The sequence below is a fragment of the Trifolium pratense genome, linkage group LG1 (assembly GCF_020283565.1).
Source record: "Trifolium pratense cultivar HEN17-A07 linkage group LG1, ARS_RC_1.1, whole genome shotgun sequence".
Taxonomy (NCBI): Eukaryota; Viridiplantae; Streptophyta; class Magnoliopsida; order Fabales; family Fabaceae; genus Trifolium; species Trifolium pratense.
This window is the reverse complement of record NC_060059.1, coordinates 15,408,306-15,426,388: the sequence shown is the minus strand read 5'-3', so window position 1 is coordinate 15,426,388 and position 18,083 is coordinate 15,408,306. Positions and strand designations below refer to the sequence as shown.

Sequence of the window (18,083 nt, the reverse complement as noted above, 5' to 3'; positions counted from 1 at the left end):
GATTTATATATGATTAATATTGTTTAAATTATTTAAGTAAAAAAAATATTTAAATTATTGTTTTGTGTCAACAAAATTTATTTTTTTAAAAAAATCAATTTATAATCTTAAATAACTAAAAAATGTGAATCACCATGCCACATGGACGCCAATTCAATTAAAATATGCACATTACATGCACACTCATAATATCGGCAGCCTAATTATCACCCATTTACTCCAAGGACAAAGTGTACTAGCTATCGTTTTTAAAGGACTAAAATTAGCATTTTTCTAATGTAGAGACTAAACTTAAAGGTTCGCATATTTATAAGAACTTAAAATGTATTTAACGTCCACTAAATTTTTTTGGCTGAATCAAGTCTAATGTCACATTCATTGGTTTATGTCACATTCACCGGCCCAATGCCACAACATTCACCGGCCCAATGCCACATTCATTGATCTATATATACCCTTCAAAACCTCACAAGATATGTCTCACTCTAACCTCTACTTCCAGCTCAAGCTTATACTGACTTGGGCGTCCGAGTATCTTCTGCATGTACCTCCATTTTTTCATGACTGGTCATATCCATTGCTCGGATCCCGACCTCCATTTCATAATATTTCTTCCGCCGGTTCACCACTGTAAGTAAGGGTCGAAATTAAAACTCGAACACTTCATTTATTCACTTTATGATTGGAATTTCACTAAACTACTCAAAATATATTTAATTCTAAATTTTTTCATGAACAATGCGTTCAACTAACATTTTCTCGTTAATGCAAAATATTGATTTACACAATACATAAAATTCTTATTCATACGAAAAATTACTATAACTTAAAAAATTGAAATAATATTTGACATCTAAATATTATGTAATGTATTATGTTTAACATAATCCTTTGATATGTGAATATGTGATACACAACTAACATTTTTCGTTAATTTCTTACATATGTAGCTCTTGGTTAGTTATCTTCTCTATAAGTATTCCACCTATCACTAATGACCATTATTTGCAAAGAAGTTTTTCAAAGTGGAAAATTTATTGAAAATAGCCAATGCCATAGAGTTAGTTATTATGAAAGTCTTGATAAAAGATGCTTCATCAACCGCATATGTGATGATCCAATTGCATTCATTATAAACATTTTCATTTTCATTTCCATCAATATTCCTAGTTGCTCAAATATTTTTCAATGCTAAATTCAATGTATGGACCATACAAGGTGAGTCCAAAATATATGTTTGAATTAAGCTTCAATCAACGTTCCAGCAGCCTTACAAAAACATGATCATTATCAGTTATGATTTGCACAACATTTTGTGGCCCTTCCATAACTTAATTCTTTATTTAGTGTCAACGAGATTTGAAAACGTTATTGCATCAAAATCAAATGGATCACATTGCATCTAACTGCAAATACATTTAGAAGCTCATTGACAACATGACTTGTACATTTATTCTTACATTTCAAGATGAAATAGTTTAACATATTTCTTTATTTGTCCCTCCCCTTTATTCGCAATAAACAAGTGATTGATTTGCCAACATAGTACGAGTCAAGAACTGACGGCGCTTGTTTATTTTCTTCTTTTGCACCCGAGTTTAAATCTTTTTACGTGTTAGAACATACATCTTACAAGCATGTGAATCTAACTCAACAGAGATTTCACCCGAAACCAATGATTGTGTTGAGTGCTGCAAAAATCAATATGTTTCATCAAAACCATATGCATTTAAATTAATTTGCACAATAAAGAGAAAAACAAGTGTAACTATCTTACCTCCCATAAATCTCTTGCATCAACTATAGTGTTTGGTTCCAAGCCTATGTCAGACCAGGATGCAGTCACTGTTGCATTTGATGAACTTCTATTCCATAAGACTACTGCTAATTTATTTTTACTTAGAGGACCTGCCCACACCTGACACCATAACTTTGTATTAAGAAGTTGTGTGCAAGAAATGTGACACAATTTGCACATGCATTTGTATCACATATGTATGTTTATTATTTTTTAATTATGAATTTTCAAGAAAAGTCACGATGCGAGTTTAGTGCAACATCAATTAAGAGGTCATTTTAGTTGGGGAGGACCACGGTTCGATCTCCCGCAACTACAATCGGAAGGACGCTGGAATCACTTGATATCAGAACTGACCCTCGAACCAGATTAAACTGGTGGTGAAAAAAAAAAGAGGTCATTAAGGGAAAGAGTATAATATTACCTCTAAATCATTGTTGCTTTTGACTTTCTTTCCTTGAACTCCAAGTTTGTCTACAAGACCAAAGAAGCATGTGGATTTCAAAACATCCTTTATTGAATAAATAAACACATTTATCTTTCAAAAAAGTCTATTTACCTTGGTTTACTGCAATAACTTCAGAGTTGGTTATCAATTCATATGTTGTATTATCCATTGCTTGAATATCACAACCAACTAATAAAGGAGCCTATTTAAATCCAATAAAAAAGTTAAACAACAAATACATGATATATTACAATGTTTCAACAATAGGTATATAATACCAAGTTAGTTGGTTCAATGGTAATTGACGCTGAACTTGGTAGGGAGGATCACGGTTCGATCCCCGCAATAGGTATATAATTTTTTTTTCATGCACCTTAGCTAATGCCCAAATGCTGAAATGTGCACGATATTCCTCTGTAGTCATGCCTCCATTTCCAACTTCGAGCATATCAGGATCTAATAATATCCAAATAGCAATGATAAATATGAGATGTTGGAGTTTGATGTAATTGTACAACGATCTTAAGTTTAATATGCATAACATTTCACTATTAGTATGAAGCTGTCTTCTTGTCTCTGATTTAGATTTTCTTTTATTGTTGCGTATAGCTGATTTTATATTTATGTTTTTAGTTTACTCTTCATGTTCTTTGTACTCTGATCGTTTTGATTTTTCTATATATTATATTTACTAATAAAAAAAAATTACCATTCCATGCTCCTGGTCCAGCATAAGATGCCCATTTGTCATTTGCATCTATTATAGTAGTCATGCTGCAGATGAAATAAAGTGATTTGATCATAATATAAAAAATGAAGAAAAACAACAAAACATTGCAATATATAATTTATCATAAGCATTAATTAATTTCTCACCTATTCCAATTATCTTCAATATCTCCTGTTGTTCTCCAACTATTTCCTACACTTTTTGCCCATGTTGCTGGATCTTCCCATCCCCTATGATTTAGAAAAGCATTCAGAAGAAAATAGAAAATAGAATATTATTTATATACGAGAAAAACATCACGGACGAGGATTGCCTGCTGTTTTAACAACACGTTGTTATAAATCTTGATCGTCGATTTTAGATTGGATGACTCAGATTACATATTAATAAAATTAACTATAAACGATCTCGAACGTTTTTAAATCGAACATGCAGTTACTGTGTTTAATCCAGACCCGAAATACACTACCATCTCAACTCACCATTCACACATAGAGAAGAAAATTGGCCTTCCAGATTTTAACAAGGCTTCACTCATTGGCGGGTACCTGATTTACAAAATATATGAAATGAGTAAGTACTGATTTTATAAAACATTAAGTATGCGGATACCTATTTGCATTTGAAGGCCATAAATTAAATACCTTTCTCTAACACTTATACCATTATTTTCACAATTATCATACTTCAAATAGTCTACTCCCTATAAAATATTTAAATCAATGTTAGTTAACAACTTAAGCTTATACATATGATATAATTTTGATAGAGATTAAAAATAACTTAAATTATGTATGCATATATGATATACCCAAGAAGCAAATGTTTTGGCATCTTGTATTTCATGGCCAAGCGATCCAGGCATACGTTTACTACAAGTAAAATTTCTGCACAAAAATGGTAAGTTGTCATAATCTTTTTTTAACGGACAATATATTATTAACCAAATCTCTGCATAAGACAAATAGAGATCAGTAAAAATAATTGCGATCGATCGTAGTCATGATTATCAAATACAATTTAATTTTTTACCCAGCATCTGAATAAATTCCCAACTTCAAGCCTCTCCTATGAACATAATGAGCTAGAGCTTTGATTCCTGAAGGAAATGTTGATGCCTTGGGAACCATATTTCCCTAACATCTTAAATTTGTGAGAGATATATATATAGACAATATATAATATTATAGTTTCTATATATTTAAATTCACTTCACCTATACTTTTTAAACAGAAACAAGGATTAATATAGGAAGAAAAAAACTAATGCAAATCAATGGAAAGAAGAAAATTGAAACATGATATAAATATTAAATACCTTTGAGTCTCGATTAAGTTCTGCCCAACAATCATCTGGAAAACATACAAATTTATATTATTTAAATGGTTTTTTCTTGTTCAAAATTATAGGTCTATATGATATTTTACGTATGATATTTTGACAAGAAATATTTTAAAAATATATTAAATTATGTTGATAGGAAATTTTAGAAAAACATATTAGACGAGAAACTATGAATATGACTATTATATATTGTTTGTGCACATATATACTCAATTAAATTCAAATAAATATTATAATTCTTTATTCTTCCTCTAATATGGATTACAAAACTATTGTAAATTTTTTATTTATTTATGTAATTATTAACTAAATATACCCAATATAAAGAGTACCTTTTGTCAAAAAAAGAAAAATAAAGAGTAAGTATAGTAGTAGAGACGTAGTTGTTGCTTACCTAAATTAATATATTTGTACCCCAAAGCAGCAAGACCAGTTGACACCATTGCATCAGCTGAAATAATAAAACAATAAATTAATTTAGAACACAATTATATATATAATTTTGTAAAAATAATAACTTGGACACATCATAATTAATAATGATAATGAATATATATATACCTGTATCTCGGATTAAACTTTCATTAATATCACAGCCAAAATGGTTCCAACTATTCCATCTACACATTATATATGTATAATTAATTACCAAATTATGAATAAAAAATTGTCTATATTTATTTGTGCGTAACAAAAAAGAAAGGAATTTTTTTTTGGTTAGTTAGCTTAATGACTAGAAATTCCACCATTTAGATGGATAAATGGGGTATCCGGAGAAGTTTGAACCTTAATCACTGCATATAAAATGTGATGTTCCTACCAACTGAGTTAAATAGATATAACTGAATGAAAGAGATAAAGAGGTGTATAGCATACCCCATGGGAGGTGTGTGACCAAGTCCATTTTGTAACATATAACTCTTAACCTTATTTCCTATATTGGATATGTTGGTTTTATTATTGTTCCCTAATAACCGAGCAGCTGAAGATGATGGAACACTTGAAATATTTATGAAAACAACAAACATTAAAACCGCAAGCACCATCATCTTAGCCATTGCTCTAATTATTAATTAACCTACACTTCTAATAAGGAGAGGATGAATGAATATGAGTTATTGCATTACCATATTTATAGGATCAAAGTTGCACACAATTTGATGATTGCTGACATGGGGGAATAAGTGAAAGAGAACAAGTAGAAGAAGAAATTATTAATATTGTTGTTCAAAATAGAAATTAGTTTTGGTTCATTTATCAGCTTGTTCACTAGATCCAAATGAATGAATTGACTATAGAATTTAATAGTAATGTTTATCTTCATCATAACAATATATACATCATTTTGTTGCTATCTTTTTATCTTGTTTTTATTTTGACTTTTCTGTTTTCCTATGACTGCCATTCTAGGAAAATCCGATGTTCTAATTGTTTAACTATCATGTCAGATACGTATCCAACATCAATACATGTTTGATACTTTCCAATACGTATTGAAGAAGTATTCAGTGAAATTTAATTTTTCAATAAAAAAATATCGTACACGTTTGGGATACTTTCCGATGTGTATCGGAGAAGTACTCAATAATGAAATTTTATTTTTTGAATAAATTAACTAGACACACATTCACAAATTGTTATTTGATTTTTTTTTACTAAACGTTATTTGATGATGATGCAAATGGAGGAGAAGAGACTGAAAACATTTAATGTTAAGTATGACGATATGATGTGAATGGAGGAGAAGATACTAAAAACAATTTGTGAATGGAAGAGAAGAGACTAAAAGCAATTAGTGTCTCCATCTCGTCACTATCTGTGCTTGACGCGCCGCCGCTGATGACAAACATGTTGGGATTTTACGTTGTTGACTAAAGTTGTCGTGGTTGTTCTTCGTCGGTCTGATTAAGTTTCAGTTCAGACTCTCACTTTTTGGATCTCTGAATTTGTTTCCAAATTTGTTGAAGTCTGCAGGTTTTAAATGCTTTGGGTTTCGCGCGTTACTGTCTTTTATCTGTATCGGTCCTTGTGATTGATTACCGAGTAACTTGATATCCACATCATTTGATGTTGGACTAATTGACTCGAAAGAGTCGTTTTGCTTGATGGTTTTTGGATCGTTTCGTGTTGACGGTCTCACTATTCACCATTCTATAGACCTTTGGAGGTAGAATCCACTTGTGTTGTTTCAATTGTTTGTAAATTCCCATTTAGGTTGGTTGATCTACACTTTGTGTGGATTCACTCTGTATGTCCCATAAGTATTTGTTTTTGTTTTTGTATTTTTTTCTTTTTTAATATGCTATTATGAGCATGCATGTAACTTATGATCTCGGTGCATGTTAATACTCTTAACATGACAAAAAAAATTCAAAATAATTACACAAAAATGAAAAATAAACGGATAGTAAACTACGTCATTAAAGTTTTTCGGATGATAAAATTAATCCTAAAAAAATTATATCTATAGATCTAAATGGCACAATATTAATACTATTTATAATGGTAACATTAATTTTTTAAAATATAAACAATTTTCTAACAAATTGTTGACTGAGGGAGTACGGCTCTCTCTAGAGCTCATGTATTCTAACACTTTCTGGATAAATTATTCAAAGGATATTTGGTTTGTTGTGATTATGGGCACTCCAAAACAAATCAATGTCTTTCTTTTGTTCTTATGTCTAACGATCATTATGGGATGATTTCCATTCTTATGTCATATACATCCAGTCAATTTTTTCAAGGTAAAAGACAAAATACACAGGGAGACCACAAACTAAATGTAAAGGTTAAAAGGTACTTCCTTGGAAAAAATAAATAAATTATACGAAAAAAAATCACATTTATTAAGAAAAATTAAAAAATTATAATTTGAAATATCTTTTTATGATTTTTCTTGGAATAAGTTGCATAGTATGATGTGAAAACAATTTTTATTGGTGTTTATTGGGAAAAAGGGAAAGACAAAAAATTAAGGGCCTGTTTGTTTCACCTTTAAAAAAATAATTTTTTTTTTTTGTATTTTTGAAAATAGATTTTCTAAAATCGTTTTTCAAAATATTACAAGTTTTTATATATTTGTTTTTTCTAAATTGAAACACTAATTTTGATATCATATAACATAAACACACATTATTGAAGACCAAAACATAGTCAAAATCACAATTTTTTCAAAAAATTGTATTTCAAAAATTATTTTTATGAAAATCTATTTGAAATAGCTTCAAAATTAAATGATTTTTCGAAATTTTTATATCTAAAAAATTTTTCAATAAAATGATCAAACACCTAAAATAACATTTTAAGAATAACTATTCAAACCAAATTTTGATTTACCAAACGTTAGTTGGTTCAGTGGTGATTGACGCTGAAATTGGTAGGGAGGACCATAGTTCGATCCCCCGCAACTGCATTTGGGAGGGGACTGGAACCATTTGATGCCAGAACTCGCCCCGAACTCTGGATTACTAGGGTCCCCTTCCTCTAGGAACCAGAGAGGGTGAAAACAAAAAAAAAAACCAAATTTTTGATTTGAAACTTTTATAAAAAATTTCATTTGTAAATTTTTTTTACTCAAAATTATTTAACATTATAAGAATCTATTTTAAAAAAATCTATAACAAACAGGCCCTAAATGCAATTTGCATTTAATTTTATGAAAACAAGGAAAAAAACATTTTTAAAAATGATTTTTTCCTTATAATTTGTGAAAAAAATAGAGTTTTTTCCCTATAATTTAAGACGGAAGGAGTATTAATGTAGAAAATTAACTATTTCTTTAATTGTAAATTAACTAGTCTTTTGCATGCAAAAGCAGGTGGCATACTCCTTCCCCTACTCCTGTCATCATTGTGTTCCTACACGTGTCTAAGACAAACACAAATATGAACGATGAAGAGACACATTCTTTCTTTCTTTCTCCAACTGAATTTGGCCATAGAATTCAGACTGAAAAACTGATGAACCACAATACAGCTAGCTCTTTGAAGTTTTGAAACTTACTATATAACTCACTTCAGCTAAAACTTTGATCTTCCTTCTTGTTCTTCTCTTCTTATTTTATTTTGAAAACATTTTTATTTTTTTTTTAAAACTCGGTATCCGGTCAAAGACAGACTAATATGAGAGATCTAATCCCACCATTCACTTTCAGAGGTCTGAACCGGTTGTTTAGTTGTAATTGACATGAATACACAGTGAAAGCTTCTTTCATTGGTAATGTTAAGTTTGAATGAACATATTTTGAGCTTATCTAGTGGCACAACTGCACAAGCAATTGAAAGATTGTTTTAGATAGTTTATGTATTTATGACATGTCCATAAGCTGTTTTCAGCTTATTTTCAATCTATAGGTCAGCTTATTTATATATGATCTATAGGATAGCTTACAAAATCAGTTTATAGTTTATATGAAAAAAGTTTAACTTAGATTATTTTTTGTTTCAGAAATAACTTATACATAAGCACTTATATGATAAATATTTATGCTAGTGTAGTGTTTAATTAAGTTATTTATCCTAATAGGTAGTATAAGATGGATTTGGAAGAAGTAGAAGATGAAGAGAGGGATACTATTATTACTACTAGTACTTGTCAACACTGGTCTGAACCTGCCAATAGTTGTAACAACTTGAATTGTTTGTTCAAGAGAGGAATCAATGTAGGAAAGAAGATATTAGTTTTTGGTTTTGTAGCAACTTCTGTTCCTGTTGTTCTTCCTGGTTTTGTAGTTGCTTCTGCTATTGGCCTTGCAGTTTCAATGCCTTGTGCTATTTTCTTGGTTAGTCATAGTTGTACTCAGAATTTAATGAGTAAGTTGCTTCCTAAACCTAATCCTACTCAACAAGGACATGGTCCCCTTCATCTTCCGCTTCGACTAGAAGATGTTTGTTTTAAGCAAGATATTGATATTACACATTTAAGTAAAGAGGATGAAGCAGAGAGAGATATTGAAATGGTTGATGTTAATGAGGAAAATGGGATATTGGATAATGATTATGGACAAGGGGTTGTAAACGAGGAGTTTGAGTTGTCAAATTCGAGTGATGCTAGCAATGTCATCCAGTGCAATGGTTCTGAGAAAGATAGTACTGATTATTTCTCTCAGGAGGAAGAGGAGGAGGAGGAGGAGGAACGTTCAACGGATAAGCTTGATGATGAGAATCCAATGAGTGGAGGCACAGTTATGGAGGGTTTTGATGAAAGTGGAGAATTTAAAGCACCCTTTGAATTTGGTGTCACAACCGTTGTTTTAGAGGAATGTGAAGATGAAGTGAAAGAGGGTGATATAGAGGAAGAAGAGATGCAAAAAGAAACAAAAGGGCTATTAGAAAAAATTAGAGATGAGGGTAAGAATGATATGAGAGGAGAATATGCAAAAGGAATTTCTAGTGAAACAAGTGAGAATCATCAAGATATTGGTGGAGTTGTTGAAAATATGGAAGTAGGACAGGAAGACAAACAGGATTCGGGAACTCGTGGAGAAATGATAAACCAAGAAGATTCGAGACTATGCGAGGAGACGGTTAAGTCAACAAATGATGATAATGAGGATGAGGATAGTGTTTGCAATGAGGTAGAATCATGTGAACCTGCAAGAGGTAATTTAGAGTTAGAGGTTGATGGTTTGAATGATTCACAGAAGCCAGCGGATGAAACATCTGAAATGCTGGATGGTAGAGGTTTTCAAGATGAACCAATTGGTGATTTGCTCATAGAAACGCAGGTTCTTAATATTTTGGTAGCCGAGGACTCGTCTGACATTACCGATGATAAAGCTGATACACATGAAAATCTTAAAGAGGAACTAGAGCCTACCATATTAGAGAAAGTGGAATCAGATGATAACATTTCTAACCTTGTGAATCAAGAAACAAAATTGCATGAATATAATAAAAGAAAGGACTCATTAGATGCAGATGCTAGAAAAATTGCTGATGAAAGTGAGCTTCACTTGTCTGAGGAAAACAGAATAGACTCTGATGCGTACTCATATACAATTGATTTGCATGAAGGTTAGGCCATAAATTTATATATGTATGCCATTTCTATTCTGAATTCCATTTGATTTTTAGGCCAATATCTGAATTAACTTATTTGCTCGCAGAATCTTCAAATGTTACAATTGACGTGCATACAGAATCGATGGAGGTTCTTGTTTCGTCTATAGAATTGGAGTCGCGGTCATCTCAATGTTCCTCTGGAAAAGAAATTGTTTGCCCTTCTGAAGAGGTTAAGGCCTAATTTATGTGTATTTTTCGGACAATCTCCTTGTTATATAGATGATGAATATACATTAGGGACTTAAATATAATTATTTTTTAATTTGTTAAGAAATAGTTCAATAGGACTTGTCTTAGAATTCTCAATGACAGCTTATGGACTACAATTTTCGCTTTTGATCAAATATTGTGTTCTCTGTTTGAATATCTTTCGTATCTTTTACTTTTAAACGGGGTTGCAATTCTAACAACTCGAGCTTTTGCAGGTTTTATTCAATGAGGAGAACATATGGAAACAGATCCATGCCATCCGAAAAATAATAGGATATGAATGTACAATCCAAGCATCATGTGCTGATGAATTGAAGGCTCTCTACATTTTCACCGGAGTTGAACCTCCGACTTTCGTCAAGGAGAACCCCTTTGACCCTGCAGAAATCAATGAAAAGCTTCACTTTCTCATGTCCATAGTCGGAATTAAGACGAATGTGCCTTAGTGTGCTAGTATGTGATACAAACGTATATTGTTTTTCTTTAATTTCATAAATTAATGCAAAGTTAGATATATGTTGTTGGACTATGATTTTCATTTTACTCGTGAATCAGTAAATGTATGAGTTGATGGTTGTAGATTGTTATGTGATGATGTGAAGAATCTTAGATATATGAGAGAGGTGATCTATATTATATATACCCAACGCCTTAAAGTTTTGAGTGGAGATGCGATGCCTTTTTCTTTTGTGGTCCTTTTTCTTTTGTGGTCCCGAAATATTGACTCGTTATTCTTCCAACGCTCTCACGGATTATTCAACAAGTGGTATTAGAGCAGTAGTTCAACTTGTTGGTCGGGGGCTGGAGTGTATCATATTGGATTAACATAGGATGTTGGAATAACCCATGAACCCAATGCAAAGTTTTTGGTGGCAATGTGACGTCTTCCTCTCTTGTGGCTATGGAGTATTAGTGCAAAAAGTTGCTCGAATTGACTTGCAGTATTGTTCTATAGTTTCGTGATTGTGGTGGCTATCATGGGTGATGTTAGTGGTGAAAATATTTGACTTGTAATATTGTTCTATAGGTTCGCGATTGTAGTTGCTATGAAGGCCAGCCAAAGCCAAGTGTAAAATGCGCTCAAATTTATAGTGTCAAAATTTTAATTATATGGTATTAGGCCTATTAAGATTAATAATAAAAGTGAAAAAAGTCAAATTCTCAATTAATTAATTTGTTAATAAGACACTTTTTTATGTTAGTATTTTTTTTACGGGCGTTAGTTACGAGGAACAATTTTTTATATTATTTATTTTATTTACAATTAACATAAAAAATAATTTGGATTTGCATTTTTACATTTTTTTATCAGGATAATATGGTGCTAGGAGTGAAAATATATGTCTTGAAGATGTAACTTGGCAGAGGTTGTTATCCTTGTGATAATTAATATGGTGCATGGTCTAAATTGATAGACTCCAATTTCATATTAAGATTTTATAAAACCACCATAAGATTTGAAATGTTTCAATAGCTAAAGAATATTGATATTTTTTTTAAAAAAAATAAAAGTTGGATAATATATCATTTATATTAAACAATTCACATCTGCCTTCATTAGTTTAGTGGAAGCCTATAATGTTTTCCGTAAAAAAAAAAAATCACATCTGCCAAAATGTAAAAAGTCAATCCATTTGACCCACAACTTAAATTAAAGTTAGCAGGGATAACATTTTTAAAATCAACACAATATTATGTTTTATTTTATCCAATTAAAAGAATCTGATTTTTATTCACAATATCATGTCAATTCACTGAGTTCCTTCATGAGTCAAATTTTGACCCCTATAGAAATGTACTTGGTTGCCAAAGTTATTTTGGGGAGGTTATAAAACCCCGCAAATTAAAACATAAAACCCGTGTTGCTACCAATTGAGTTATGTTCATGAAAATAAATAATTTTTTTTATTGCAAACAATGTTGATTATTCTTGTAGTGTATTGCCCAATATTGTCTAATGATCAAAATTGAAATAAATGGAAATTTTTCAGAATTTATTATATTTTTTGACAGAATTTATTATATAAAGTACCAATTTTGAGAATCATGATTATGGTCAAAGATGTTCACATTTTATTTTTATACAAAACCAAAACCATGTCAATTTAATGAGATTACATGTTTTTTAAGAAATATTTCATTTAGTCAAAATAAAAGTTACATTTTATGAAAAAAAAATTTCCTTTATATAAAAATAGTTCTCTCAGCTTTGAGTCAAAAAAAGAATCTTTGAATACATTGCAGACAGACATAAAAAACATGGCAATTAATTTCATTTTTAATATATACCTTTGAAATGAAATATTTCCATTATATACTAAAATAAATAATTAATAATTATAAAATAAATAATTTATTACAGATATTATAAAATATTTTATCATTTTCTATTTACTTTGATATAATATATGTTTTTATTGTTCTTCGCGGAGAAACCTATGAACCAAGTACTAGCTTAGTGGAAAGTACCTAATTTTTTTTTTAAGTAGTTTATAATGGTTAAAATTTCACGGTGAAAGTACCGGAGTTCAAACTCTCATGTTTATATATTACATGTAATGTCTTTACCAACTGAGTTATGCTCACGGATTACTTACGGATTGTTTGTTACCATTTTGTAATTAGGAATAACGGAAAGGTAATCGACTTCAAATATTTTTCTTTAAAATACTTTATTTGGTCTTTTTTATAAGAAACAACTAACTTTTTAGATTCATTAAATAACTGATGTATATGGTTTATAATACATATTAAATACATGAATTATTCGATGAATCTAAAAAGTCAACAATTTCTTATAGAAAGAACCAAAGATAGTATTTTATTTATGTTTTTATTATTCTACATATATATTGGCATCAATGGGTGGGTAGTTATAAAAATAAAAAACAGTGAGGAAGAGACTTACATTGTTTGAACACCAGGTTTTGTCCCCTCTCTTTCACTAGTTTTTATTTGTTTTCCAATTTGCCCCCATTAATTTGTACCATAGAAGCTACCAATTTTTATGTAGTAATTTCTTTCACATATTCATTCATAATTTCATATGGTTAAGTAATATTCTTAAAACTATTTGTTTTCCTCTTGTGTTTGTAGGTAATGAAGAATTTCTCCCTCCATTAGAATATTTCTTCAAAGGTCTACAAGGTGTACATTTGTTTTATTTTATTTTTTGACCAAAGGGTACATTTGTTTTGTATTATTTTATTATTTTTTGTTTACACTCTATATGCATATATTTTACAGTAGAAAAACTTTAATTTTGACTCTCTACATTAAATTATAAAATAAGGATGAAAAACAATCTGATTAGTTTTCCATCATTTTCTGCTTGTGATAATAATAACCAAGACTAAAATCTGAATTCTAAAATTTTCAGTTGATCTACTTTTTATTTCTTTATTATAATTTTTTGTTGAAATTGATATTTTATTATCCATGGTTTGTATTATTTTTGCTTATGTTTTAACCACTTTTGTTGAACATAATACCATAAAATTCTTCAAAACAAGTTTTCTTTTTTTGGTGAATAATCTTCAAAACAAGTTAGCCAAAAACACATAATAAATAGTTTTTCTCAAAGAAAAACATTAAAAAACAATCTATAATTTAACTAAATATTGCAATTTCTTTTTTAAAAATTTCTCTAGAAGTGGAATAGCACAACAATTTATCAAATACGGAGTTTAAAGTTAGGGCTGGCTAAAATTATTGGATCAAAATAAGTAGGGCTATAAATTGGTAATATTGTTCAGAATTTCCATCCAGCAGAAGATATATGAAGATATCTAAGATATTTTCTCAGGAAGGAGATAAATCACTTTGTATTTTAGCTTAGATTGAAATCCTTAATTATAATTGAAATAATATACCATTAATTTGTTTATCAATAATTTGATTTTTTTTTATTAATTAGGAAATTTCAGCATACGAGTTCACCATGTCAAAGGAAGGAACTAATGCTCTTGAGGTATATATATAGTTTTTTTTTTTTGTTTAATATGCATGTGTTTGTTTATGATTAAATAATTAATATGAAAATACATTATCGAATGTATATATAAAATAATTTTACAAATTGTGCCTAAAATTTAAATCCTTAACTATTTGGTGAATAATTATGTTTAGTCCGTAAGACATAGCTCAACCGGTATAATATTTCATGTTTTAGTATTATTATTCCACTAGATGCATGAGCCATTGTGATGATATTAATTAGTCTAATGATATGTTGCAGAACTATTATCCAACACCAAATTTTGCTCAATCATTTGCTCAATATCCACAAGTACGTATGAAAATATTCAATCATATCATATTCTAATAATAATATATCCTAGTACATGTACATTTGCTCTAACTTTTTATTCATATTTTTTAGGAATATTCACATTTTAATTACCATATTGTTTTCCATTTAGAACCCACTTGGAGCTGATAATCACAATTTGAAGCAGCAATATCCTCAGTTCTCAATTGGCCCGGTAATTCAAAATTCGGCCACAAGGTAAGTAAAAAATTATTCTCACCACAAATTAATCGGTGATATTTTTGTAAGAAATTAATTAATGCAATAATATAATAATTGTTCTTTATAAAAAAAATATGAGTACTAAGTATATGTATTTCATTTCTTATATTTTGAAAAATAGGGAGTACCTGGAGATGATACAATCCCAAGGATTATTTGGTAGCTATCCTGGTGGAAGGTCCTTCAATAGTCAAACTCAATACCCAAATAGTACACCACCACAGGTATATATGTCTATTTCTAATTTCTTTATTCAAGTAACATATATAATTGATTTTACTACTATATTAGTAATAATTTGTGTATGAAGGAAATGCAACTAAAAATCAAAGCTACGTAGAAGCTTGTTGACCCCTCTTATAATATAGCAAGAAAATGTAAGCCTCTAACTTGGAACGTGTACTTGGTGATCCTTATATATGGTTTTGACTAATGTAATGTCTAATCCTAATTCTTGCCCTTGATTAGGTTTTGTTAACCGAGTTTCATATTCTTTTGATATATTTCCCGCCTCAAGGTTTGGCGGCCTCTGTTTGAAATGCATCTCTACTTTCATTATCACTAAATTCTTGTGAAATCTTTGATGAAGTGACTATATTTCAGCGCAATGTCATATATATATATATAGAAGAAGGTTAACTAGATTTGGCGAAAGTATAGGAAATTAAGTAGTGTGATATTAATCATCTCTTGTGCATCTTGGATTGTATTTAGGAGACATCTTATCTATTCTTTAATTATTTGAAATCTAAGCCAATAAATTACGAACCTTAATTACCGTTTCTTTGATGATTGTATTATCATGTAAATGTATTATTGGCTGATAATACAATCATTATAGAAAGGGTAAGACTCATACTTTATTGGCTTATATTTCAAATAATTAAAGAAAAATAACACCCCTCGATCCTAAGTTCAATCAAAGATGCACAATAGACGATCAATATTTATATCATACTACTTAATTTCTTAAACTTGGTTAAATCTGATTAATCTGCTTCTGTATATGACACTGCACTAAATATATATATATATAGTTTCTTCATCAAGGTTTCACAAGAATGCAGTGATGATGAAAGTAGACATTTCAAACAGAGGCCGCAAGCCTTGAGACAGGAGAAATATCAAAAGAATATAAAACTTGGTTAACAAAACTTAATCAAGAGCATAAATATGGATTACACATTACATTAGTCAAAACCATATATAAGGATCACCAAGTACACGTTCCAAGTTAGAGGCTTACATTTTCTTGAAATTTAATTTCTCAACATTTTCAACACTTATCTTACAATTTTGCTCATGGTGGGTTGGGTTGGTTCCTCTCATGTATACTTGGCCTATATTGTTTTCCTATATATCGGCAGTTTTTTTTATTAATAATTGGTCTCTTAACTTATTTATTGGTATTATATAGATCTTTTAACTAATTAAAGTTACAAATTGGTTTCTTTACTAATTAACATTAATTACAAATCGATTCCCCTTAATATCAATTTGAGTGAACTAATTTAATTTCTAAAAAACAAAACATTACAAATTGATCTCACAAATTTTAATTATATATATATATATTTGTCAAAAAACGTTTGCTTCCTTGTCATCATATATAAAATAGTAAACATCTTTGATCTCTTTGAATATAGATGTTTGGACTCGAAGGCAATAACGAACAATCAAGTGACCCGCCAAGGTAATGTCAATAACATGCATGGTCACATTTTGATTAATTATAATTTCAATATAATATATAATTTAAAGATAATATTTTTTTTTTATATGTAGAGCTTTACCAAACTTAGTATATGATGTTAGATATGAGGAGATGGGTCTTCCTATTGATCCACATCTGAGATGCTTTTTGCTTTATAAAGGTATACTTTTATTCTAGTTTGTATATAGAAATATATTTTTAGTAAAAACTAATTAAATTCAAGGATTTAATTAATTTTTTATCTATATATATATATTTTTCTCTGCAGATAAAATCACTAAAGGATGATTGAATCGATTAAATGTAATGGCGTGCTCTTCATCATGGGAGTGTGTATGCTGCCATTTCCTATGCACAAATTTTGAAATTAAATGCTAATATTTTAGCTAAGAGTTCTATATGATTTTATTTACAAGTTGGAAACTTTGCCATTAGCTTTGAATTTGCTACTCTTGTGTTTTTTTTTTTTATTTTCCTTTAGTTTTGAAACTTTGGACCTACAATAAATAAATTGTTGCTGTCTTTTTTGTGATCAATTTTTAATATTGTCAATTTGCTTTTATCTTTTTCAAATTTCATCACCAAAATCACAAGTGCATGGGTGTGAATTAATTTGTTGTAGTATTTAAAATTTTCAAATACATTGAAAGAGGAAAATAGAGAGAGCAAGCTAGTGTTGTTGAGTATATTTAGTACATAATCTCGTAATTTATTATGTATGGTGTGTGATTTATGGTTGGATATGGGTTTTGAGGTAATAATGCATAATAATGATATGGCTATTTTTTTTATGATTTATAGAAGCATTGTTCGGGTAGGAGAATAAAAAAAAGTTGGACATATTTTATTTTAGTTTGCAACTATACTTGGTGTTTATGGTTGTTAGAGTTAAATATTCTTGGATTTCAACTCTAAAAGCTAGCTCAAAGGGTGAGGTTGCCTTCACATATTTATACACTTTACATCCCGGGAACCTAAGCAATGTGAAACTTCAAATAAACTCCAACATCACAACTAACACATTCAACACCCACCCTCACGCCTAGCGTGGTACTGGGTCAAATGCCCACATTGCAGTCATTAACCCGGCTCTGATACCATGTTAAATATGCTTGGATCTCAACCCCAAAAGCTAGCTCAAAGGGTGAGGTTGCCCTCACATATTTATACACTTCACATCCCGGGAACCTAAGCAATGTGAGACTTCAAACAAACTCCATCATCACAACTAACATATTCAACA

The 18,083-nt window shown here is 29.9% G+C and overlaps 2 protein-coding genes across 2 annotated transcripts; one reads left to right on the top strand and one right to left on the bottom strand.

Annotated features, from left to right (window-relative positions):
• Positions 1-1,385: 1,385 nt before the first annotated feature.
• On the bottom strand, positions 1,386-5,378 carry LOC123889054 (alpha-galactosidase-like). Its single transcript, XM_045938235.1, has 15 exons — positions 5,197-5,378; positions 4,882-4,940; positions 4,715-4,771; positions 4,294-4,328; positions 4,009-4,112; positions 3,788-3,863; positions 3,621-3,679; positions 3,459-3,524; positions 3,123-3,206; positions 2,956-3,020; positions 2,620-2,702; positions 2,358-2,448; positions 2,223-2,272; positions 1,778-1,918; positions 1,386-1,691 (listed from the first exon to the last, which is right to left on the bottom strand). Exons 1-15 carry the CDS (start codon positions 5,376-5,378, stop codon positions 1,599-1,601), a joined length of 1,245 nt encoding a protein of 414 aa, XP_045794191.1. The 3' UTR covers positions 1,386-1,598.
• Positions 5,379-8,851: 3,473 nt separating this feature from the next.
• LOC123891518 (midasin-like) lies at positions 8,852-11,212 on the top strand. Its single transcript, XM_045941399.1, has 3 exons — positions 8,852-10,337; positions 10,430-10,554; positions 10,811-11,212. The coding sequence occupies exons 1-3, from the start codon at positions 8,858-8,860 to the stop codon at positions 11,039-11,041; spliced, it is 1,836 nt and encodes a 611-aa protein (XP_045797355.1). The 5' UTR covers positions 8,852-8,857; the 3' UTR covers positions 11,042-11,212.
• Positions 11,213-18,083: the final 6,871 nt, after the last annotated feature.